The sequence below is a fragment of the Centroberyx affinis genome, unplaced genomic scaffold (genome assembly GCF_046629955.1).
Source record: "Centroberyx affinis isolate AG114_WGS23_722 - 3 ecotype Tasmania unplaced genomic scaffold, CSIRO-AGI_Caff_v1 ptg002098l_1, whole genome shotgun sequence".
NCBI classification, from domain to species: domain Eukaryota; kingdom Metazoa; phylum Chordata; class Actinopteri; order Beryciformes; family Berycidae; genus Centroberyx; species Centroberyx affinis.
The window spans coordinates 136,803-162,094 of NW_027280424.1; the positions used below are offsets into that span (position 1 = coordinate 136,803).

Genomic DNA, 25,292 nt, shown 5'->3' on the forward strand with positions numbered 1-25,292 from the left:
GTAGTTTATTATAGGCCTAACCAAAGATGCTGGTAAGTATACAAGCCTGACAGCCTGAATAGAACAGACCTACGTGCAATTCTCAGGCCTAAGTCTAGATATATATTTGATGGCTACAATAAAGTGTCCTTTAGAATCAATAAGACCAACCATCAACCAGCCTTATCCTACCTGTTAGTCATTCACTTGATTGTAATTGCCTGAAAAAATGCTGGTCACATCATGCCAAAGGAATGAATGGAAACATTAAGATAGTAATCACTAGGTGGCAGCAAATCCCAAGTTATTTGAGCTTGAGCCAAGCCTGTCTTGAGGAAAACCAAGATACAATAGATAGCAGATTCTTTTAAATAGACAGACCAAACGTCCTGTACATAGATATCCTGAAGGCTTTTAAAGAATGTATATAGGCTTACTTCAACAAGCCTACAGAGGACATTCTCAAATGTTTGCAAGTTTATTTATTTATTTATGTATTTATTCAAAATTTAGCAGTTGTAGCAGTACCAGCTTAGCAGTTTTTTGTAGGTCTATATAGCACATATAGTTTTTCTTTCAGAATTTTGCAGTTCAGTGTTTATATGTACAGTAGCCTAATCTATGTAGCCTACAAGATTAGGCTACATGGTAGTTACCTTGTACATTACAAGCATAGCTAAATCTATCTATTGTTGGATTTGGATGCATGTTATGCAAGTCTCTCGGGCCACAAAGCGACAAACTACGTCCATTCCGGCTCATATGTAATATTTTCTTATCAAAATGAGGTAAACTAGCGTGTGTTTCCGGAGATAACGTGTCTGTGTACACTGCTACTGTTTAAAGTGAATGATACACAAACGTCAAGAGTGCAGTCGGTGACCTGGTAATAGTCACTGATTAACGATAACGGAGCTGTTTAGTTGCGGTTGAACAAGTTTTACAAGTTTCTGCCCATTGACAGAAGGGGAGTAGAGTAACAAGCAGCTATAGGATAGCTGTGCACAGAAATCTGAGGAGTAGGTCTACCTCAAATTAATAAAGGAAATTAATTCATGTTAAATAATAAAACAAAATTGCAAAGAAGTGCATTTAGTGTATTTTGTGAGTGGCAGGGCAAAGAAGCAGGGGGTTGAGCGCCTGCAGGCAAATCTCTGCCTCTGCTATGCAAGACGCTGCAGGCGGACACAGGGATTGGACCACGAAGAACAAACTGTGATGACAGTGATTAGGTCTATAGGCTGATCAATTCCACAGTGCACTGTCAGAAAAAGATACAACTCTGTACCTTTTTTAATAAGACTTTAATGTGCTTTATTTTTTTGTGTGTGTTTTAAACAGAAAGTAGTGGAGGATTCAGCTGCAAGATATCTCTCATTCCCCCACCTTAACCACGGTTATACTACACTACTACACCGACATTCACTCAGGCTGCACTCAACAACATTGGTGCTCGGTGGAGATGGTGGCACCCTCCACCACACCTGATAAGTGACGTCAGACACTAACAAGCCGAGTGCGCACCCAGGTGATCTCCAGGTCGGCTGCTGGGTCAGAGGTAGTGGAGGAGGAGAAGCACACGGTGCCACTATGGATAACAGCGTCAGCTAAATGCCTAAAATAAAAAATAATCGGCTGCAGGGACATGAGACAGCCCGCTTAGCTGTGCAGAAGCCTCACTGTGTCAACAATTATATTATATCCTGGTTTGAAGTGATCCTCCTGATGATGAAGTCTCTTCAGTGTCAAACAAAACTGGCATTTTCAAGTCATAGAAATCCAATTCACATGGCATATTTCTTCCAGATGTAAATTTTGCTGAGACAGACTCGTTGTGGCTGTTTCCCTTCTTTCTCTAAATTCCAGTGGCTTCCTTCTATCTCCCTAATTTTGTTCTAAATGCCTTTATGCCAAACTAACATGTCAGGCTTTTGATATGCAACAACCAAGGTCACCTGTTATTCAAGAACTGTATTGTTTGGCGGAGGAATAACATTTTATTATTTTTATCTTAACTTAACTTGTATAGTGTTCTTTTGGGACTTCTTTGTTATCTTATCCATTTTCCATCTTACTGTCCTTCATGGTCTTTTACTGCATTTTGTTTAGTGCTTTTTATCCTTGTCTTTTATCCTGTTTGTGTAGGCCTATATATTTTTTGTATGTGGGCGGCTGTTGTGATATGTCTGCTCTGCTCGCCAAATATATTTCCACCTGGGGGACAATACAGTTTTGATTGATTGATTAATTGACGCATCTTAGCTGTTCTAAGATGACCGTGACCAGCAGTGTCCCTATGCCGTCCGTGAGGCTGTGGCATCCATCAGACAGACAGACAGACAGACAGACAGTGAGGGGCGGAGTTATCTGCAGATGCTTGCTGCTGGTGGATTAGCCGGAGTGGGTCAATGATCAAAAACCACACGTGTGTCACTGCTTGCTCCACCGAAAAAAGGAAGCGACATTGCAGGTAGTGTCTTTTCTGTTTTCTCTTTTCATAGATACACACTGGCGGGGGACCACCTTGTTACCAGCCTTTAAATACTGCTGGGAACAATTAATAGGCACTTTTGCGATTTCTTTCGACTCGAGCTAACCATTAGCTTGTCTGCGAGCTCTGCCACATATAGCATCATCAGCATCATGTAGTTATATCCGTATGTTAAAACTCAGCTAACGCTAGCGTTGTTAGCTAACGTTAAAGGTTGCAACGGAAAGCTAGCGCACGGAGCTTCAGATGGTAATCAGTAAGTTAGTATGTTAACGTTAGTTTACTGGAACCGACGGTTTAATTGATCCCTCATTGTGCTCTTTTGGAGTTTCTGGGTATCTAAGTTAACGCTAATGCTAACTTGATTATCAAGTAGCACATCTGGCGCTAATCATCAACAGCAGGCGACGGTTTCGGTGTAAAATGGGATAACTGTAGCGAGTGGTTTGTTTAACTAGAGTCGTGTAGTTACAGTCACCAAATTCATTGCCAAGTCTGAGATTTCGGTCGCACGCTTGCCACTAGTACAAGTAACGTAGGCTACAGACTCCACGTTTCACGTCTCCATCCTCTTTGCGCTCTGACTGTTTTTAAACGTCAGGAAGAAGACTTGGGTTTGAAAGTCACAAAGTAGAAATGAGAGAAGCGCCTTTTTTTCTCAGCCCCGATACGTGTGCGTGCGTGTGTGCGCGTGTGTATGGGGAGGCGGGTATTCATTAGTATTAATAGTAACTTATTGCCGTGATTCTCAACCTTTTTCATATCAAGGACCCCTAATTTAGTCCACATTAGGGCCACGGACCCCCATTTGATGAGATGTTGTCTCTCGAACCCAAATTTGAGAATATTTGTATTGTTAGATATGATTTTGTCCAGAATTTCATGACTGTCTGTATTAGAGAGATAACAGGGAAATTATGATCAAAACAGTCATTCTTCTACATTCTCTAATTGTGTTAACTTCTTGTAAATGAAATAATGCAGAAGTTTAACAATTCATGAATTTGCTGGGGACCCCCTGCAACCCCCTCAAGGACCCCTTGTGGTCCCCGGACCCCACATTGAGAACCACTGACTTATTGTACTGATGTTTAACCTAATAAACACGTCCAGTAGATTTCTTCTTGAGCATGGGGCTAAATAGACATAGCTACTGTAGCGCTTGTCTAGAGCAGTGGTTCTCACTGTGGGGTCCGGGGACCACCAGGGGTCCTTGAGGGGGTTCCAGAGGGGATAATTTCCAAGAGGTTACCACAATTACAGAATGTTGAAGAATGACTATTTTGATCATAGTGTCGCTGTTATCTCTCTACCTACAATACAGTCAGTCATGGAATTCTGGACAAAATCATATTTAACAATAGATATATTCTCAGATTTGGGGCCAAGAGACAAAATGTTGTCAAATGTGGGTCTGTGGCCCTAATGGGTACTAAATTAGGGGTCCTTGATATGAAAAAGGTTGAGAATCACTGGTCTAGAGTAGAATAATTTCCTCTAGTCAGATATCCTTTGTGCCAGAAACCAGGGGCACATAATGGAAAGCGCAGCAGCCTTATTGGCAGGAAAAAATGCGGACCAGATGCAAGTCTAATTTAATTGGCCTAGTGATTGGACAAACTGGCACTTGTCCCTTTCCAGAGCCATTATGATTACCTGATTCCAGTGATGGGCAAAGTAACTGAAAGACATGCTCATTCTCCCATACAAGGTTGGCTGTTCTACACCAAACACTTTTGTCAGACTTTTTATGTGATTATTCTTCTCCTATACGCAGCATTTTGACTTGGGTGATTGGTTACACTACACCTGCACTCAGGCATACCCTTTCAGTCTTCATGACCTTTGGGAAGACAGAAATATTTACAGCTTTACACAAGTGTTCAGGTGGAGTTGGGACTCTTGACAGGTGAAGCTTCACCACCTGCTTTGCCTTTTCTCCACACTGGGGGGTTTCTCTGAATAGTTTTTCAATAGCAAAGCTGCATGATAAGTACAGTTCAGGGGAGACAAAGAAGAGTTCTGTTGGGATTCAGTCTCAGGCTAGAAGGGCTGTGTGTGACTCACTAACACAAGGTACAAAGGGATCTGCCTTTTTGAGCATGGTTTTGGTGGCAAGACACTGGGGAATTTTATACAAAGAGCACTAACTTTGTAATTGCATGTGAAAGTGGAGCAATGTGGTGGCGTATTTACCAAATACTCCCTGTGGGGAAAAAACCTGTAAGATTGAGATGATGCTGAAGAAAGCAGTCAACTTGTTTGTTTTAACTTAAATTAGTCCATTCCTACTACTGTGCTTGTGCATATTAACATGAGTCTTTGAGAGTTGTGCAGCCTAGAGCTATGGCACCTCCAGTGAGGGGTAAGCTAGCATGAGGACATCTCACCTCACTGAGTGTATCTGGTAATGGTTTCCCCAAGATCCATCACCAACTTCCCATTCAAACTCCAAACCTTCCCTTCATCATGAAATACCAGTTCAGCTGTTAAAATCCTCACCATCCAGCACTTCAGTAAGCAGTTGGATGGCATATGGTGCTTGTGAAATGCCCCCGGTCCCTTTGAAGTTGGACCAAGGCGCATGACCAACTCAGCCATGGGAAATCCTCCAATTGTCGCTCCCATAGAGTTATTTGAAGACTGAAACGAAGTTCACTTTGTGTTCTCTTTGTTTCACCATGGAGAAACCTGCAGTGAGTTAGTTCTCAAGGAATACAGACCTTCCACGCCGATGTTTCTTTGTTTACACCATGAGGCATAGAGGGGGTTGGAGGGGGTGTGTACGTGTACAGTCCCATCTCTTGAAACTGTTTACCAGAGATGGACATTTTGCAATTGACACTTTGCTGTAAAGGGGCATTAAGTAATCTGTGACCTCTGTTGACAGTAAGAATTGTCTGGCACAGCCCTCACCCCTCCCATGCCCTTGTTATAGTAGCCAGTATTGGCTGTACAATCTGACACTATTAGATCTAATTAGAGTAGAGATCCAACCGATATCCTAGGCTACATCTAGTGAAGAGTTAATGTATCACAATGCATAATACTGTGAAAGTAAAACTCTTTTGTCACTTGCATTTTTGCTTGAGAATGAGGTGAAATGTGTTGTGATGCCGGTCACTCGCTTGCCGTCCTCCATTGTTAAGCATATGTGGGTGGGTGGGTGTCTCAGCGATTACATGCCAAAATAATCTTTGAGCCATTTGTCTTAGTCAAGCCCCAGGTGTTTTATTTTCCCTTTAAAACACCTGGGAGTGTAGTCCAGGTTCATGGCAGTTTCACTGTTTCCATGTTTGTGATTCAAACATGGGGGGATGGGAGGAGTATGTGGGTGTATATACAGTATATATATAGTATATTTTACCAAGCCTAGTGCTCTAATTGGAATGAGCGTTAATTATTGGTTGCCAGATCTATCACTCAAACAAGGTTAGGCGGTGTGATTAAGTTGCTAAACACCAGGAATTTACCTGGGACATGTTTCACAAAACATTATTAGTGGGTTGGCGAGCTAACCCTGTTTTGTCTCATGGCAGTGGTCGCCATGGTAACTTAGGCTGTTCACCTAACCTGCTCCGGAGCAGGTTACGTTCAGGCTATCAGAGCCAAACTTGTAAAAAACCCACCTTCTCACCAATCATTTCTCTTGAAAAAATGGCATCACTCCTAGAGGATCCTGTGGACTTGCACAGATAGGAGGAAGGAAAGAACCTGTTTTCTTTCCCTGATGATTTATTAGATCAGAGATACAATAGGCTAAATGTTTGTAGCATTTCCAGGCCATTTTCCCACACTGGCTATAACAGAGAGCTTCTATCAAATAGCAGGCAGCTTACATTATTTCACTACAGTTATTAATAATAAATTTACTGTTGCATATGAAGTGCACTGAAATTATTTCACAGGATTCCTGTGAATCAGGAATCTTCTCACAGCCTCAGTGTGACGACACAATATTGTATCAGTGAAAAGTATGACCGCTGTGCTTTGATGACGCGGCAGTGATAAGCTTATTTACTCACTTTCCTCCAGTAGTCCTCTCTAGTCTTGGTAGCAGCAATAGTGTTACTTTTCACTGTGATAATGTTTTTGTATTGCTCAATTCATTTTAATAGCTGGTCCTTCTTCAGAAAAGAACACATTAGTAATCCAATTCTTTCCCATAATTCTCACTTTTACAGTCTACAGCATGTTTACATAACCCACAATTATTTAGTCTACTTTATTGCTTGTATTGTTTTATTTTTTTTCTACTATTTTTATGTTCTAGTTGTGTGCTTATCTTTTCCCCTGCTTAACCCAATCATGTTCTGTTGCTGCAATGACCTAATTTCCCTCTACGGTGATCAATAGTTTCATCTTGTTTTATCTTAAACATGCTGCTCTGGATCTGTCCATGTTGCATGTGATTGGCTATTTGTTACAAACCCCACTTCTCTCATGTGAACACGCTTATGAATCAGTTATAATGTTCACACCAGTTGACATTTTGTTGAGTCAAAAAGAAAATGCTCCGATCGCAACAACATCCACCTCATCAATAGTGACACTGTTGTTGTAGGCAAAATCAAAGAAAGTCCCCAGGCTTGAATAATGTACTCTACATTATTTACTATTAATTTGTGAATGTATAGGAAATTAATCATCATTCACAATCATTAAATGATTATTAACAATTCTTAAAATGTTTAATCCATCATGTATTATTGTGTTTAGGCAACCACCGCCTCTAAAATGGTTTCATTTATTCATTTATGGAATTCATTTATTATTTTAGTGTAAGACAGACATTAAGCACTCACAGTGACTTAGTTTGGGCTCCATGCACCTTAATATTCTACTAACCTCTCAATAGATAATTAAGATTATCATAGCCTAATAATCTTTTCATCTATTGACCTCATGTAAACACCTGAACTAGACAACGGGACACTTGAAACTTCAAAGTGACTGTGATCTTCTCACACACATCAGCAGTTAATCCAGTGCAACAGTCGACTTTTCAGTCGGGCTGGTTTGTATATTACCTACAATTTAGGCTATGTGAAACTGAAGTTGCTGTCGCAGGCTTGTCCCACACTGACTGTTGCTTGTTTTCCTTACAGATTGTCCCAGTGGAAGACCACTCATCACACAACCATGACTGTTGTTTGAGACAGCATAGCCTTAGCCACTCTTCCATCTCCTTTTCCATTTTGCTTTGTCTACTCCCCTTTTTTTTTTATTTTGTCCAGATTTAATCTTTCATTTCTTTAACCCAATCTCTCAATTTCTGGTGCTGCCAGAAATCAATATATCCTATTATCCGGTTCCCTGTTACCTATTCTGGATTGAGGCTTAAGGCCATAAAACTGCCAGTATGGTTGCTGCAATCGAGTCGTCCCAAGTCCCAGGCACGCCGCAGGCGTCCCAGGACAGCGGCGTGCGTCTGAAGCAGGAGATCTCCCTCCTCCACGGCGTCTGCCTCATCGTGGGCAACATGATCGGCTCCGGCATCTTCGTTTCACCCAAGGTAGGAGGGCCTGTTCTGTTTGGCTGAATACTACATGTGTCCCGATGTTAAGGCCATTTTCTAGGCCACTATCTTTTCAGGTTGGAAATGGTTCCCCATCCTCACTTACTTTTGATTGAAATACTAATACTACTGAAATATAACTTTCAAGAATTATTACATTTTAAATAAGTAGTTGATTGTTTAATAAGTGATTCTACTTCTAAGTTTGAAGTAAGTGTAGCCTAACTCTGATGCTTATAGCTATCATCATAGTCTCTGGCATGTTTTTGCTTTGTGTCTGTTATATTTTCCCCTCTCCCACCTCTCTCTGCAGGGGGTTCTTTTCTACACCGGCTCGTTCGGTCTGTCCCTGGTGGTTTGGGGCATCGGAGGGGTGTTCTCTGTGTTTGGGGCGTTGTGCTACGCTGAGCTGGGCACCACCATCCGCAAGTCTGGAGCCTCCTATGCCTACATCCTGGAGTCCTTCGGAGGCTTCTTGGCTTTTATTCGGTATGTACTGTAGCTGTTTTTTTGTGTCATGCCACCATGATGCATGGCATGCTGGACATTATGTTGTCATGGTGCCCTCTGTCTGTCTGACTGTGGAGACACATTCTTGTGAACACAATAACTCAAGAACAATACATGACAGAAACGACATACTCACACCACAAGTTCCCCCTGTAGTGTAGATGATGTCATTAGACTTTGGAGCAACTTGCTGTATTAATTTGCATATTAATGAGGAAAAACTGTTTTTCTTGAAACTGCTTTAACGTCTTAATGCTTTAAGATACAGAGTTGATATTAACACCACCCTTGTGTTTTGTGAAGACAAGTATGTTGACCTAGAAATATTTGCTAATTATTCCATAATAATTAGCTTAATTACTGACCTTGTCACCATAACTGGTTATATTTAATGTATCATGGTGATTATGGTGGGACATCAGGCAGCTCAAATGCCTTTTGTTTACTATGGCATGTGTCTTTGAGGCGCCATAAAACACCCATATTCCTGAATGGGGAACACATATAATGCAAAATTTGTTTATTGATTCCTTGCATAGTTTAATAAAATGTTTTTTTTGCATTTTTTAAATGGACTGTGTAGTTATTGTAAACACAAGCAGTAGTAATAGGCATCCTGGTGGCTTCGTTGGCTTCATACCATGTAACTGCAACGTTCTGGATGTCACATGTCATTCCCCACTCTCTCCCAGTCTTTCCTGACTCCCTCTACTTTGTCCAATAAAGACAAAATTCCTTCATTTAATGTAATTTACTGCTTCTTGTAGCGCTTTGAGCAGAGGGATTAGTAGAATATTCACATTGTCTAAGAAATCTCAGTCATGAGAAACAAAAGAAGGGTGCCTCCCCATAACTGTTAATGTATGGTGTGTGGAGAGAGGAGAAATTAGGTGCGTACATGTCAGTGATTACTGATCCATTCCATTGTAGACTGTGGACATCGTTGATGATTGTGGAGCCGGCCTGTCAGGCGGTGATAGCTCTGACCTTCTCCAGCTACCTGGTCCAGCCCTTCTACCCCACCTGCTCTGCCCCCTATGACGCCGTCCGCCTCATCGCTGCCGCCATCATATGTAAGTTTCTCCCTCTATTGAACACACTTCTCTGCTCTGCTTTACCTGATGTCTGTGCTTTTACATTAGTGGTGAAAAGGACATGGGTGGACAAATGGGTGGGGTTGCAATTGACCAGCTAATTGTAATAGAACTTAAGTTTTTAATCTTTTTTTTTTTTTTCAAATCATAACCAAAGGTTGCCCTTTTTGATCAGCTCCATCAAAGTCTCAGCAGCGAGTCACGGTAGAATCCAGAACAAGCTCCTTTTGCTCTTTCTACTAGCATTAGCTGTAATTTCCACCACTATCCATTTTCCATATTTGCATGTGTTTGAAAGGCCTTTGTATTATTTCTGGCTTTGTATCTCATATCCTGAATCATATCCATTATTGCCAAGGGGTTTCTGTGAGCTGGGGCATAATCAAATCCCTTACCAAATCTCAAGTCACCTCTGTACAAAAAGACTCGTTCATCTTTAGATGAACTTGCTGCTCGGGGACTAAAGTTGCCATGTAATTGGTGTCAGCAACTGGAGACGTGAAAAGCACAAGGCAACACATACAGCAGCAGCAGAATGCAACCTTTTCAGTTTGGTAATGTGTACCTAAATGTAACCTTTGACACGATGGGATGAAAGCGGTTTTAGCCTCGCTGAGGTCTCGTTGAAATGTGTAGCAGACGGGTTTCAGATGAAACTGCATGTAATATATGCACAGATTATGTACCTTTGAGACAAAAATGTCTTGTACAGCCTCTTGTTGACGTATGAGAAGGATACTGTATTCTTGTCTTTCTAGTATGTTGCTTGTTGACTGTCTAGTGCATGTTTACTAAACTCAAGCTGTAAATGCCATAACAGTATAGCTAATGCTGACTGGCTGGTGTCATGAAAGCCACAGGTTTAAATAAAATGGTTCAGCATTAATTCAGAGTTATTCTAGTGTTACCTTGTCACTGTGGTATGAGTTGCTGAATTGCTTTTTGTCTTGCAATTTGCGCTTTTGTCACTGTGTTTACGGTGACAGCTTTATGGAAGAGGAGGTTTTCTCCGAGCAGTTGTGAATTTGCGTTCACCCTCCTGTGAAACACCTGTTAAATCAATGTTTACACTTGGCAGACTGTTGGCAGAACATTTGAGGAAGGAGGTAGGAGGGCTGAGAGGTTAGCTGCAAGGGAAAGCCAATGTTGACAAGCCATATATATGTGGAGAGTCATGTAATGGAGAGCATGCTTTTTATTGCTTGAGTCAAACGGTCCGTGTAGTTATCGCAAGCGGAAGCAGTGGTATGCATGGTACTGGTGATTTTATGCATGCTGCATTTAGTTAGATAGCATTACTGGCATTGCTCATAACAATTAGCAAAACCCATGTAGTACAGTGCATTTATAAGTAGACATAGGCCTACTTGTTTTGTGCCTTGAATGTATGCCTTTGACTGTCCCTTTACTCTTTATAATAATAATAATAATGATAATCTTTATTTATAGAGCACTTTTCAAAATCCACATTACAAAGTGCTTCACAAAGGCAGCAAAATAAAACAGACAAGTCACAAAATCAAATGCAGACTAAAATGTGGACGCTTTCTGAGGAACCAGAGTGCTGAAAGTTTTCTGTCTGTAACCTCTCTGACACGCACACACCTGTCCATACAGTTAAAAAAAAAATGTTTTTTCTGTTTTAATTTGTTAATTATGTAAAATTATGTAAAATTATGTAAAACAAATGCACTAATAAAACGAGACCTGCTACAACAATTCCAGCCACTGGTCTGAAGCCTTGCTTGTGTGTTGCCTCTGTCAGTCTGTGCTGTGCTTACAGGTTTGTTTATCTGAAGCCCCTCAGCAGACAGTTGGCCTTAGCTTACCACCAGACATGGACCAGATGGACCAGACATGTTCAGCCAGTCTAGTTGGAATAGCAAAGTATTTCAAGTGAAATGTCTATATTTAGTGCTGTAATTTAATACCTGCTTATCCACTCCTCCCCGCTTGTCTCCATCATTCCCTCTCTCTTTCATATTGGTTCACCACTTTCTTTTCTCCCCTCTCCATCAGGTCTGTTGACCTGTGTGAACTGTATGAAAGTGAAATGGGGGGCCATTCTCCAGGTCGTCTCCACCGTAGCCAAGGTCCTGGCTCTCATCGTCATCATCATCGCCGGCCTGGTTAAGCTGGGACAAGGTAGGAGCACCTCGTCTTCCACCCTTCTTTAAGCCATTTCAGAAATTTGAATTTATTTTATTTTTATTTTTTTGGTCCCCACATGATGAAATCTCTTTCTGTTTGTTCGGGGCCCACTTGTCAGTGGCAAGTATTTTTTTAGCTCGCTCAAGACAAACATTTAGTCTTACTAGTCCGGGTCCGGAGCTTTTCCGAAAGTGTAAAATAAACTATTTGAGGTATCTTCAATACATGCGAGAAGCTGGTTACTTCTGTTCTGTTGTGTGGGAGATTGTTCCACTTTAAGAGTGTGGGTTGTTTGTGGGTCTGTGGGTTGTTTTGTGGGTCTGTGCATGTGTGGGCATGCAGGTTGTTTCACCAGGTTTTCACCAAGTCGCACTAAACTTACCCTCCATAAAATCAAACTAGCCTATTACACACATTCACACCTTCACCTCACTTCACCTCACAGCGGCTCCCGCTGCCCATCCTCTGTTCATTCACAACAGCCACAGTTGGGTGAGGAGCAGACGGCGTTGCATCCCCTGATCTGATCAAAAAAACACTGTACTGTATATCCGCAGTTTAGTCTGAGTTAGTTTATTCCCTTGCTGTGCGGTTAAAGATTACTGCTGTCCTTCAAATTGATTTGGATGCTGGGGATTTGTTTGTTTAACACTGCAAGTAGGACTATAAAGCCCAGTTGTGCGCTAGAAACCCTGTGACAGACGGACTGATTCACTGACTGACTGACTTATTAATAAAACAAATTACATATAACTACAGCAGCCTAAAGTCTGTGAGTAAACTGAACATCTGTTATTTTGGAAGAATTACTACATGTGGAATTATTTTTGAACTAGGCTAATTTTCTAAATAAAAAAAACAACAAAAAACTGATTCTACATTGTAGAATTTGTCTGCTTGGGTTCTCATAGCAACTCTGGTCTCTTATCCACCCTTGTTCTCTTCTGTAACTCTTCTGCTGTCTTCTTTCTGAAAAGTTGTAAATGGTTCCTTTTTAAAAAAAAATTATATATAAATATGTGTGTGTGTGTGTGTGTGTGTAGGTCACAACCAGAACTTTGAGGACTCATTCAAAGGTTCCAAGTTGAACCCCGGTGACATGGCCCTGGCCCTCTACTCTGCCCTCTACTCCTACTCCGGCTGGGACACGCTCAACTTCATCACTGAGGAGATCAAGAACCCAGAGAGGTACAAAGCCTGCCACTTCAGAAAGTTTTCACAATAGGCTTGATGTCATGCTTGACTTAACTACACAAGGCACCTTTGAGGAATAACTTGATATTTAAGGAATAACTTGATATTTAGGATTTCATTCTGTTTTTTACCACAGTGCCATTTTGTTGGTATTGTAAAGTAAGGAAAAGCACTATTGGAATTTGATCAATTTATGAACACAGGGAAAAGATTAGATGGTATGTTTAAAATAAAAATCCACCCTAAAACACTTTAATACTGTTTAAAATGGCTATTGGTGATGTATCTTGCCTTTGTGGGTTCATTTTTGTTGTTTGGTCATGTATTTTTCTTATTTACACAAATAACAGACAGGAAAAACAATGTAAAATGTAAGAGTAATTGCAGGTTTTGGTGTCAGTCCTTCAGAATCAGCAGCCCCGGCTGAAATGTAACCTTTGACAGGATGAAACCGGTTTTAGCCTCACTGAGGTCTCATTGAAATGTGTTGCAGACGGGTTTCAGATGAAACTGCATGTAATATATGCAAAGATTATGTTCCTTTGAGACAAAAATGTCTTGTACAGCCTCTTGTTGACTTATGAGAAGGATACTGTATTCTTGTTGTTCGGTGATGTATTTTTCTTTTTTACGCAAATAACAGACAGGAGAAACAATGGAAAACGTCAACAGTAAATGCAGGTTTTGGTGTCAGTCCTTTAGAATCAAATAGTAATGGCTTTTTTCTAGACTGACCATTTTGTGACTGATATGACACCAACAATCACACAGTGAGAAATCCATCATGGAAGAGGAAGACACCCACAGTAGCCTCAATAGACCTCTTACTTTTACTGGTGCTAGCTAGCATTTTCACTCTCTACCTATATGTAAAACCCAGCTGAGCACAACAAGTCCAGGCCCGTTCTCTGGGGCTTGTTGAAAGTCAATCTGTTAAATCTATGAAATCACTAACTGAAGTAGACGAGGCAGGTTGAGAGACAGTGGATATGACAAAAAGGAACATTTGTCAGTGACAGTGTAAGAGCATCTGGAGGTGGATTTTGATTAAACAAGAAGAACCTATGGTATTTATTTTTTCTCCACAGCCTTACTATTCTTCCAAAAGGAAAAGTGCAGGATGGTTAATAATGTGAGACTTGGATCACTGAAAACCACTTATTTCACTTTCCATTGTAGGAATCTGCCCTTGTCCATCGCCATTTCCATGCCCATCGTCACAGTGATCTACATCCTGACCAACATAGCTTACTACGTCGTCATGGATGCAGACACCGTGCTCAGCAGTGAAGCCGTCGCCGTGGTGAGTGTGGGCTTCAGCAGCACTCATTTCCAAACTAAAAGCACTGCTCACACATACACACTAGGGATGTGACAATATATCGAAATTGAATATATCGCAGTACAAAAATGTGACAATTCATATCGTGGGTCAGAAAAATTAATCACGATATTAGCTCCATTTTATTCTGCTGCAGTAATCACAAATGAGACGGCTTGCCCATCACAATCTCACTAGCTCTCCATAAAAATTCTATTATATGCTCTTTGTAATGACATTTTTAAATTGTTGTGGCATTCTAGCAAGCCAGTGCCATTGCTAGAAAGATTTGGGTGTCAGAAATAAACATAATTCTGCACAGTCAGACTTTGTTGTCATTGAACTTTTACTTATTACATCGTATCATGGTTGTAGCGAATCGCGAAGCCCGTATCTTATCGTGAGAAAAGCATATCGTCCCATCCCTAATACACTCACTTGTACGCTAGGGACAGCAGGAGCCGACCAAAACACACATACTAATGTCCATTCATAAACCTTATTAGTACATCACAAGACCAATCCAAATTGACAGCATCTGCTCAGCCTCATAGAGCGGCGTCTTTTGATCTCCCCTTCCTGTGTTCTGCTGTCATCTCTCCAGTCTGGCTGGCGGCCTCTGGCACCAGTGTCTATGGTGTAGCACTCCCTTGTGGTTCCCTTGTGACGGTAGGAGTCAGGATGATGACAGGAACCTCAGTTAGCTAAAGAGGTTAGCGCCCCGCCCAGGAACACTGGGACATTGATGATGTAATTAGGGCATGCGAGGAGGGAGGGTTGTGCTCAGGCTTGTTGACAATGGTATTTGATAGGCCATCGTTTATTAGAAGAGGATTCAGCCTGGCGGTTTACTGAAGCTCCAACTGTCAACATGCCATCGGCTGGCTGTTCCTTCGAATTAGAACAAGATGCGGCAATTATTGGTGTTTATTTCCAAGACTGAGATATTTCAAGAATGTCATTTGGCGTCAGTGTGACATCTTGTTATATTGCATTCTTCGTAACAAAATCCACTTTCTATCAGAGCTGAACAGTTAATCGGAAAAAAAAAATTTAATCACAATATGAACTTCTGCAATTTCCAAATCGCAGAGGCTGTGATTAAGGAGAGGAGCGTCCAAACTGGATTTTTAAACAAGATAATTTAGAGCTCCGGGTAATGTCTGGTCCATGAATCAAAACCTTTCATCATACTCAGTAAATCCTGCACACTGACATCTATTTTTATTTTTTAACAAAATCACTTTTCTTTAAACAATTTTAAAGTTGTAAAAAATTTCTGACAAGAAAAACATATGATCATATGAATCGCAGTTTAAATCGCAATTGCAATATTCTGTCAAATAATCACAATTCGATTTTTTTTAATAATATCTTTCAGTCCTACTTTCTACTTCTACTTTCGATTTCCCTTACGTTTTATTCAGCCAGGCACCCGGAGTCCCTGATATGGTGCAGCAGCGCAACATGTTCCCAATCCTCTTTGCTGCAAAGCTATACCTGCTGACATTCAATGCTGAAAATATGGGAGATTTTCCATAACAAGAAGCACACACTCTGTTGCATACACACACACTTACACGCACTCTCACACACACACACACACACACCACTATGATTTATAGTAGCCCACTGGGCTGCCCATAGCACGATTATTTCTTTTTTGTGGGTGGACTGACCTTATTTATGCATTTTGTTATTCCATATCATGCCTTCAGCTAGAATAGACGATGCCATCAGTGAAGCATAGCTCGTAGACTGTAACTATAAACATGAATTATTCACAAATAGTAAGATTAATGAGAGAAGTTAAATCACAGATGTACAGCAGGAGCAAGAGTTGAAAAAGGAACAAGAGTGTTGGCAGGTGCGGTAGCCAAAACATTCGCTTTGTAGTTGGGACAACATAGGGGGAGGATGTGGAGAACCGCTGATCTTGTCTAAAAACGAATATGAGTGGTGAGCCTCTCTTCTCCTGAATGTTTCCTCAGACGTTTGCAGATGAGGTGCTGGGCTGGGCTCGCTGGCTGATCCCGCTGTCTGTGGCCATCTCCTGCTACGGAGGCCTCAACTCCTCCATCATCGCTGCCTCCAGGTCAGTAAACACACGCACCTGAAGCTAGGCTATGATCCATTTCAGTTTTCTCTGTTGCAGATCCACCAGGCTGTTCTACAAAACCCCATTTATTCCCATAATGTTTTGAATGAGTGACTTCTCTCACCGTCCCGCCGTTGTTTTTCTCCCCCAGGTTGTTCTTTGTTGGTTCCAGAGAAGGCCACCTACCCAATGTCCTGTGTATGATCCACATTCAGCGCTACACCCCCATCCCTGCCCTGCTTTTCAATGTTAGTATCACATATTGCAGTGGGTGCTGGATTCTGCCCTGTGTGTTTGTTCATTCTGGTCGCCCCTCGACGCCTGTGTTCCTCAAACATATTTGCTGCCATTCTAAATGTAGTTTTGTGTGTGTTTGCTCTTTCCTTCCCAGGGCACCATGTCTCTGATCTACCTGTGCGTGCGTGACGTTTTCCAGCTCATCAACTACTTCAGTTTCAACTACTGGTTGTTCATCGGCCTGTCCATCGCCAGCCAGATCTACCTGCGCATCAAGGCTCCTGACCTGCACCGACCTGTCAAGGTAGCAAATGAATCTAGCATGAGCGTTGACATGCACCTTTAAGCATTTAGGACTTTAGATTACATTTAGTAACCCATCAGTCGCACCATTAATACAGGCCTGACCCCTCCTGCCATTAGTAAGGAGAAATAACCCTCACGTTATGTCAGTCTTAGGTCTAGTAAGAAATGATGTTTTACTGCATAATAAGGTAAGTAATTTAAGGGAAAGCTGACCCACAATTTAACTGTCAGAGCGATGTGGTAATATGACAAGGCTGGAGAGAAACTGATAAGATATGAAGAGTCCGGTGGGGTTTATGGGTTACACACATAATATAGATAGAGATCTCATTGTAGGTGAAAAATACAATGTTGTAAAGTTGAGTTTGCTTTTGTATTATCCGACATGATAAACTTCAGTTACAACTTCCCTTCCCCACTTTTCACTTCCCTTCATATTTTCATCATCTTCCTCTGCCTTTCCTCTCTCCACCCCCCCTCCCTCCAGTTATCATTATTCTTCCCAGTGGTCTACTGCCTGTGCTCCCTGTTCCTAGTGGTGGTGCCCCTCTACAGCGACACCGTCAACTCTCTGGTGGGCATCGCCGTGGCGCTGTCCGGAGCGCCCGTCTACTACATATGTGTCCACCTGCCGCCCAGCTCCAGACCAGCCTGCCTCGCCAAGATGCTCGGTAAGAGGCCTGAACTGACGCTGCCTAGACCAGTTGCCACAAGCACATGTAAAAAATCTATTTCTTTGTGCTGTTAAGAGCTAAAGCGATATTGAGATTAGTGCTTCAAAGTTCAAATACAGTCCACATGTGTAGGGTTCTATAGTGTACTTGGGGAATAACCCCTCCTAATACTATTAACCTAATGCTAAAGTTTTCTAACCAGTAATGCCTTGGGCTGATTTGTCTGGAATTATATCTGTTCAAAATATCAGTTTACAGTATTTTCTCCTGTTTCCAAGAAGTTGCCTTGAGCTCAGCCGTTCATTTTTCTTGTTTCTGTTTTCCTGTCATTGCAGATCTGATCTCTCTGAACACGCAGAAATTGTGCATGTGCTGTGTGGCCTCGCCTGATATTGACCTGGACGACGTAGACCCCGGAAAGATCGAATGATGGACGAACATAGCGCTTGGGGTGAAGTACTGTATGGATGTTGGCATGGGAGGAAGAGTGGAGAGATGGAGGAGGTTGGGAGATACAGACTTTGGACTAGTAAACATTAATAGCAGGAAGAAAGGAGGAGAGATGAGCTAAACACACCCATCTCCACAGCACTCTCCTTCACCTCTTTCATACATCAGCTTTATGGAGCAGGATTTTACTCAAACAGAAGGAATTTATAATTTTGTATATAATAGACCTCTAACATGTTGCACTGTACAAATAAACTTGGTACTGAGACTGTCCACATCCACGTGCTGTGGGACTCTCACCTGTGCACATTGACATGTTTGTACACAATGCAGTGCTGGTTGTGCAGCTCCCTATACACATGCCCTTGTGCTGCATCTCTCTCTCTCACACACTCACACTCACTCACACACACACACACTCTCACACACACAGAACAAATGCCATAGGACAACTCTGCAAGACATGGAAAATAACCTGGCCTAGAAAGAGTTGAGTCAGCAAAGATGTCGTGGCACAGCTTGTCTTTCTGGCCCCCAGCAGTTCAAAAGCATGCACACAGCACCTTATACACAAAATGGAGCTGGTTAAAACAAATTTACAGGTGATGTTAAATTGATCCAGTTTTCACTTGCCTTATATGCTAGATATGAGTTGCATCATGACAATGTTCGTAGCCCTAGCTCCGGTGAATGTGTAGTGCAAACAAAAAGGGCTGGATTTATTCAAACAAAATGCTGAAAGGCACAATCCTCATCTTCACAGTGCCTATGTATAATGGGTTTGAGGGATTTGCATTGGAATTAAACAAGTAATTTGCCAATAGATTAATATGCTGATAATTGTGGCATAGTTATGAGCATGTAAGTAATAGAGTTAAAATCAACTGTGTGGGCATGGCAGCCAGACAGTGAGTCCAAACAATGTTCAAAACAATGTTCTGTTGTAAGGGACATTTTGAATCACCTTCCCTTTTCTGTTCCGTTATGATCCTGCCTTTGTTTGCTGAAAGCTTTATTCCTTTCTAGTGCTGGTACCGTCCTCAACGGACAGCTGATCTCTTGTCAGTTGTAGTTACATTTTGGATGCCAGTTCGGTTGTGCATTTTAGTTCCAGTTGCCTCGCCGACTTGCACCATAGTGAAGTTTGAGTTGTAAAAAAAACAGGTCAACTTATGATCAGGAATGTAATGCTGCACCTAAAAATGTCAGGATCCTGATCCAGGATGTGTGCTTGATACACAAAGTCTGACTAGTCTGTACTGAAACACAGAAAGCAGAAGCAGAGGATAATTTCTAAAGCTCTAAAAAGGACCAAAAAACAGGTGTGGAGGTTTTTCTAATGAACATCTTGTTTAACAAGTAGGGGGAAGAGATTACTTTCAAAGGTGCTGTTGTTTCATTCAGTTTGTTTGTATGAAATGTTAATCTTGAGCTTGTTGATGGACTTTGGGTTCCGCCTTGTGTCATGTGGCTCTCTGTATGGTTTTATTTTAGGGTAATCCTACTATGAACATTATCCTTAATGTTAAGTCCTTTACCATGTGTATCCACCTTCCATTCCACCTAAGGAATGCCTGATCCTTCTACAGTGCAATTTTCACTCTCAACCAAACCTTTGATTGCAGCTTCTGGGCCATATTTGATTTCTATGCACCTCCTAGTGGTAGCTATGTAATGTTCACTTTGTCAAAGAACATAATTGCCATTCAGGGACAAGCTATAAAAAACTCTCAAGTGACATTCAAGATGCCATCCAAAGCTTGTGTTGCATTGTGTGTTATGCTTTTGTTTATGCTGTTATTGTCATTTTTCCATTTGCAATGTTATCTTACTCTCCTTTCATAGCCATTTACAAACACATCCAAACTAGTCAGAGCCATTATCTGTATCGTAGAAGTATAGTTAAACAGTGCTATGAACGTCCAAAAGCTTTTAAATGTTTGAATTAATGTATGCTTCTCTGATTGTTAATGGGTTATATAGCAAATGTGCATGTGGGATCGTATTCATTTTTTTTTTTTTTTTTCCTCCAACTGCGGTCTAAATGGACGCGAAGCTCAGAGGATCATCCTCACTGCTTTGTATGTGTATTTATTATGTATATTTTTTTACCGTCTCGTCTTAAGAGTTTCTACCAGAGATAAAAAAAAAACCACATTATCACCAACTTTTATTCACAATGCATAGCTCAAGGTCTTAATCCAGCTGATAGTTTTACCATCTTTCTAGTCACAGAATGTTGTGTAGCTGTGTCGTGTTTTTACTGTCATAGTGTATCGGCTTCATAATGGGAAAATCATAGCTGTTGTTTAACTACAACTGCAGATCAATTGAAACGTTTACTGTCCATCCAGCCTAAATATATGGAATCATAGGTCTCTATTTGAGATGACGGATCAAAAACAAATCAAACTTAAATGGTGTATGAACTATGTATGTACTGTGGTTCTTACTGTATATGTGCCTTCTGTAAATGTGGTCCGCCCAAGACCCGACCTATTTTTGATATTGTGATGCAGCTTTTGTGTACAGTACAGTAGATGAGCACAATCATATTGTACCACATGTTGCTGGAGTATGCCTAATGTTTTTCAATGGCTCACCAGAATGCTAAGATTTGTTTTCCATTTGAAGTGGCTTTACTGTCCAGATGTCGTAGTTGGGGTCAGTTGACTGTCAGCTGTATGTATTTGAGCCATATATCGATATCCATATTTAGCATTGTGATGATTTTGGCGCTAACATGCCCACAACACCAGCAAAAGAAGCAGATGTTCTTCATATGTCTGTTGCTTTCTCTGGGATCAAAATGTCATCAATAGACTCTAGTCTTGTTAGTGTATTGTTGCCAAGGAAAACCTCTTCTCTACGGTAAGCAAGACACTATGTAGTAAACAGATTTCAAACAGGAACATCTTCATTCCATTTCCTTATAACATTGTCATGTTATGTTTTGTCATTCCTAAAAAGCAGAACATCAGTGGTATACAGTATATTTGGTGTGGTTCATTGTACCAAATGTATGTTTTCTGGTTGGGTTGTAGTCACTGTGGGGTTTTTGAAAAGTCATGTTATGTATTTGTTGAATTGGAGTCTAGCAATCATGTGTGGCTTGCATTGTTCACTGTTTTTATTTATTATATTTTGGACATGGACAAACCAAATGGCAATAGATATTTTCAGTGCAAGGAGATTTCTGTTTGCCCAGACCAATGGAAGAGTGTGCTGAGTGTGTTTTATTTGAATAAAGGCAGGTATGTGCAATGTCAACATCCAAATGACTTTGACTGGTCTTATGCTCTGTCCTCTACCTAAAATGGGAACACAAGTGTCTTGAATTTCTGGTTGCAGTGCCCGGCTAGCTGCCACTAGAGGTCATGCTCTCATAATGAAATCTTCTCAATCTCCCATCAGGCTGATTTATCATTGATCATGGAGTTTTGCATGTTCTATAAAGTTCCTTTATCTGCAGTTTCTGTTTTTTGTTGCATTGGAGCTGTAGGCCAGAAGCATTTGTTGGCTACTCTAATGCATTATGATAACAGACTGATATTAGACTTATTCCCCTGCCTCCGATGTTTCATAAGGCTGGCTACTATATTGATGTTACATAAGACTACACACCTCTCCATTTGCTGATGCACTTTTTGTACCACTGAATTAAATTAAACAGACGTGGTGTGCAAAAAATAAAGTTGACAGTATATGGAGCTCTTGCAGCAGCTTGAATGCTGAAAACAGCTAAGATGGAGTGTTATGCTGGATTCAGAAAAAAGTCAACTTAGTACATTACTATGACATTCCTATATCAACAAGGGCCTTAGTGGTCCAGTCAGCCTCCACGATGATGAATGCAGTACTCCCCACATTTCCCTTCTTCCTTGACCCCTCTGAGGCTCAGATAACTGCGTGCAGGTACATGATTGTCTATGATGTTTTTCATGGTTTCACATCCATATCTACCTCATGGCTTGTGGCTGATTTGCAGCAAGATTGCGTTGGAAAGATCAGTGTTCCAAGTCATAGTTATCATGAATCGAACATTCATGGTGGTAGTGAATCAGAGATTTGGCAGCGCTCTTAGAGGGCAATGTGCTCCAAGTGTAGATAGGCTATAAAACTCTTTTAGTGGAGCCTATTGCAACTTTTCATTGAGTAGTGGATGATGTAGGAAAAGGGGGAATTTGGAAATGCCCAAGATGAACTGATCTCAAAGTTTTTATTGTTTGTGGATGGAGGGCTTTCACAAACAATTATATGGACTCTAGGCATTTCTGGGTATATGAGAGAAACTGTCTATGTCTCGGCTCTGTGACTGACGGTCTAGTTTCTAGCCTTCTTAGCCGACTGGCCAAGGCCCGCCTTCTGTCCGTCCACCTTGCCTCCCTGGGGGCTCGATGCAGAGGCATCACGTTTCAGCAGGGTGTGCACTCTTCGTTTCAGATGCTGCCTGTCGATAGGTGCTCTGTCCTGAGGAGAGGCCTGACTCGCTTCTGCCTCCGTCCCTCCCCAGAACCCGGGGAGTTGGGTTCCACTGACTCATGCATAAAAGATAAAGCAGGGGAGGGGAAACGAGGCGAGAGCCACAACAGCTACTGTATCAGCACACTGCAGGAGACTGGAGGGCAGGTTGTAGCCAAAGTGACTTGTTAGTTTTACAAGGTCTAGGTTGCTAGGTGGGTACCAGGCACCATCGATGCCCAGGAAGGAGGATCTGTCTTGGGGATGACATGGGTGGAGGTACTGGGGTGCTGCCCGTTGATGGGTGAGTGGTCGACACACACTGGCACCTGCTTGGCAGCATGGAGCTGCCTCGACGCCTGAACTGGATACGGAATCGACCCTGGAGGCCCCATGTCCGCCGGAGGGAGTTCAACCGTGAGTGGTGGGACTGTCTGTGCATGAGAATGAGGGGATGGGTGGATGTATGCTAGAGTTTGAATTTGTTTTCGTTCTCTGTCTGTCCATTTTTGACTGCCTGTTTTTGTTGAGGCTACTTTGATAATGAAGACTTCTGTGAATTTGCGTATTCAAGTATTGTATTCTCGATTAGTTTTTATGATGCTTTTGTGTGCCTGTGTCCATACTGTATGTTTGTGTTCCCTTCGAAACATCTCTGAATGGCTTTTGGGTCGGTTTTTAATTGTGCAAGTGCCTCCTGTGAACCTGAGATGCTCCCCAGTGAAGTCACCACTGGCTTGTCAAGTGAAATGCTGCCACTCCTACAGACTGTATACTGTTGCTGCTCTGAGAAAGCCCTTATCCGCTCTGTTGCGGAGTAATTCACACATTCTGTGCTCTCTCAGCACTCTCAGATTTTGTGTATGTGTGTGTGAATGTATTTGAACTGTCCTCCTGGTTCTGTGTTATATAATAGTAATATATGTTTGTGAGTGGTTGTCTTCCCACCAGGCAGTTCCCCCACAGTGGATCGGGTCTGAGATAAGATTGTTGGAGCGTTATGAGTTTTAGGAAATGCTGTTAGTCTGGGAGTAGAATATTATGCATCAGGAGATTCGACCTGCAGCCTCATAACATGGACTCTCTCTCCAGTGGTTCCCGTCTGCGTGTGTTATTAAATAATAATAAAATCTTGACTCATCCTTTTACCAAACCTTTTGCAAACCACACAACAGACCTGATTAGTGGCCATTCTACCTGGCCAGGCGTCTCAAAACACCACATAAAATGAATAGGATTAGGATTCACCACCTCTTGTTCTTATAACCGAGTCAATTCAGGAATAAAAAACTCACTCTTACACGTTAACTTGCAGTCTGTCAAAAACTACGATCAGCAACAAGATTTTGCTCGCACACACAATAAGAATGGTGGTCAACCGACACTGCAGGAGTCTATCTGATCAGACTTGATCAGTGAATGTTTAATTGAAACAGCATCTGTGTTCATTGTGGAGGATCAGATTGTAGAGAGAATGGATTACAGCACTCTATTCTACTGGATGTTGTGTAGTAGTGTTTTATTTGGATCTGGACTAGGCAACCAACCGCCCTGCTTGCATAAGATGCGTTCAGTAGTTGAGAGGTGAGAGCGATGTAGACATGATTTGGAGATGCTTACAAACCCTGATGACCTCTGTGCACATATCTCACATTCCCTTTTAAGGTTGTTATTGACAGAGTCTGATGGACACACACAACGCACATACGTGTGCACTGTATGTGCATTACCACAAATGTACATCAGCAGCTAAGTATTTATTGATCAAAACTCACTTTACAATGGCTGCCATTGTCTGAACACTGCTGAACCAACAGCAAAAAGCTTTAGCGCTACAACTTCTGTCTTGAGCAAAGTGCAGAGTGTTGTCCTCTGCCACATCCTTTATGAGCGTCTTCTGCTTATTGAGCAGTGCTGCTTGATGAGGTTTCTCTCCCAAGCAGTATTGAGGAGAGAGAGAGACAGAAAGACTGTGTGTATGCATGTGCTGCTGTGTGTGGTTGCTTGTCTGTGTGTGTGTGTGCATGTGTGTGTGTGTGTGTGATGGCCTAGCTAATTGAGTACTAATTGAGTACTCAGCATTAGGTTCTTGCAGGCTTGTGGTAGCGGTTGGGATGTTGTCTTACTGGGTGTTTATGACAGGGAAAAGACTGAAAATGCTGATGCTTTTAAGGAGCGCATCCCGTGTAAGAATTCAATTTGCCTGCTTTGCATGACTGTTTGATCAATGCTGTTTAATGAAGGCACTGAAACCCCGTTCAGTTTTGCAGGTGGCTTCTGATAACTCCCAGGAGATTCAGTTGAGCTGTACATTTGGTGAAGGAATAAAGGAATCAATAATTTGCTAATGAGAAAACACATTTTATGTAATTTTAGCTGGAAGTTCTGTGAAATCAAGGTGAAACTGAAAAGAAACTAAAGGTATTTTGTGCTGCACTGCACTCAAGGATAGTGCATTATTAATGGTATTTCACTTTAGCTGAACATTTTCTTTTATTGCGCACACACAGTACTTCTATACGAGCTCCTGAACTCACCTCCGGCCTTCAGGCATTCCTCTCTGCTCTCGCTAGAGCTAATGGAAGAATTAGGAGGAAACTTCTTGAAAAATGCAGCCATGGACAAGGAATAAATAATATTATCAGGCTGTCACTGTGGTGGTTCATGTTGCGTTAGCAGATTTTCAAAATTAAAGCAGATGTGTGACATCACTACAGATACCTGGGCCAGCTAGTATTGATGCGGTTCTAATAGTCATATTGGGACAGATTTGAAAATAGATACTGAAAATGATTTAGCAACATGAAG

At 41.6% G+C, this 25,292-nt stretch overlaps 1 protein-coding gene across 1 annotated transcript; it reads left to right on the forward strand.

The window, feature by feature from the left end:
* The first annotated feature begins 2,373 nt into the window (after positions 1 to 2,373).
* LOC139654486 (Y+L amino acid transporter 2-like) lies at positions 2,374 to 21,295 on the forward strand. The gene is made up of 12 exons (XM_071531566.1): positions 2,374 to 2,449; positions 7,579 to 7,985; positions 8,302 to 8,477; positions 9,429 to 9,571; positions 11,612 to 11,737; positions 12,787 to 12,931; positions 14,117 to 14,240; positions 16,250 to 16,353; positions 16,508 to 16,604; positions 16,748 to 16,897; positions 17,387 to 17,570; positions 17,909 to 21,295. The coding sequence occupies exons 2-12, from the start codon at positions 7,833 to 7,835 to the stop codon at positions 18,001 to 18,003; spliced, it is 1,497 nt and encodes a 498-aa protein (XP_071387667.1). The 5' UTR covers positions 2,374 to 2,449; positions 7,579 to 7,832; the 3' UTR covers positions 18,004 to 21,295.
* The last annotated feature ends 3,997 nt before the right edge of the window (positions 21,296 to 25,292 follow it).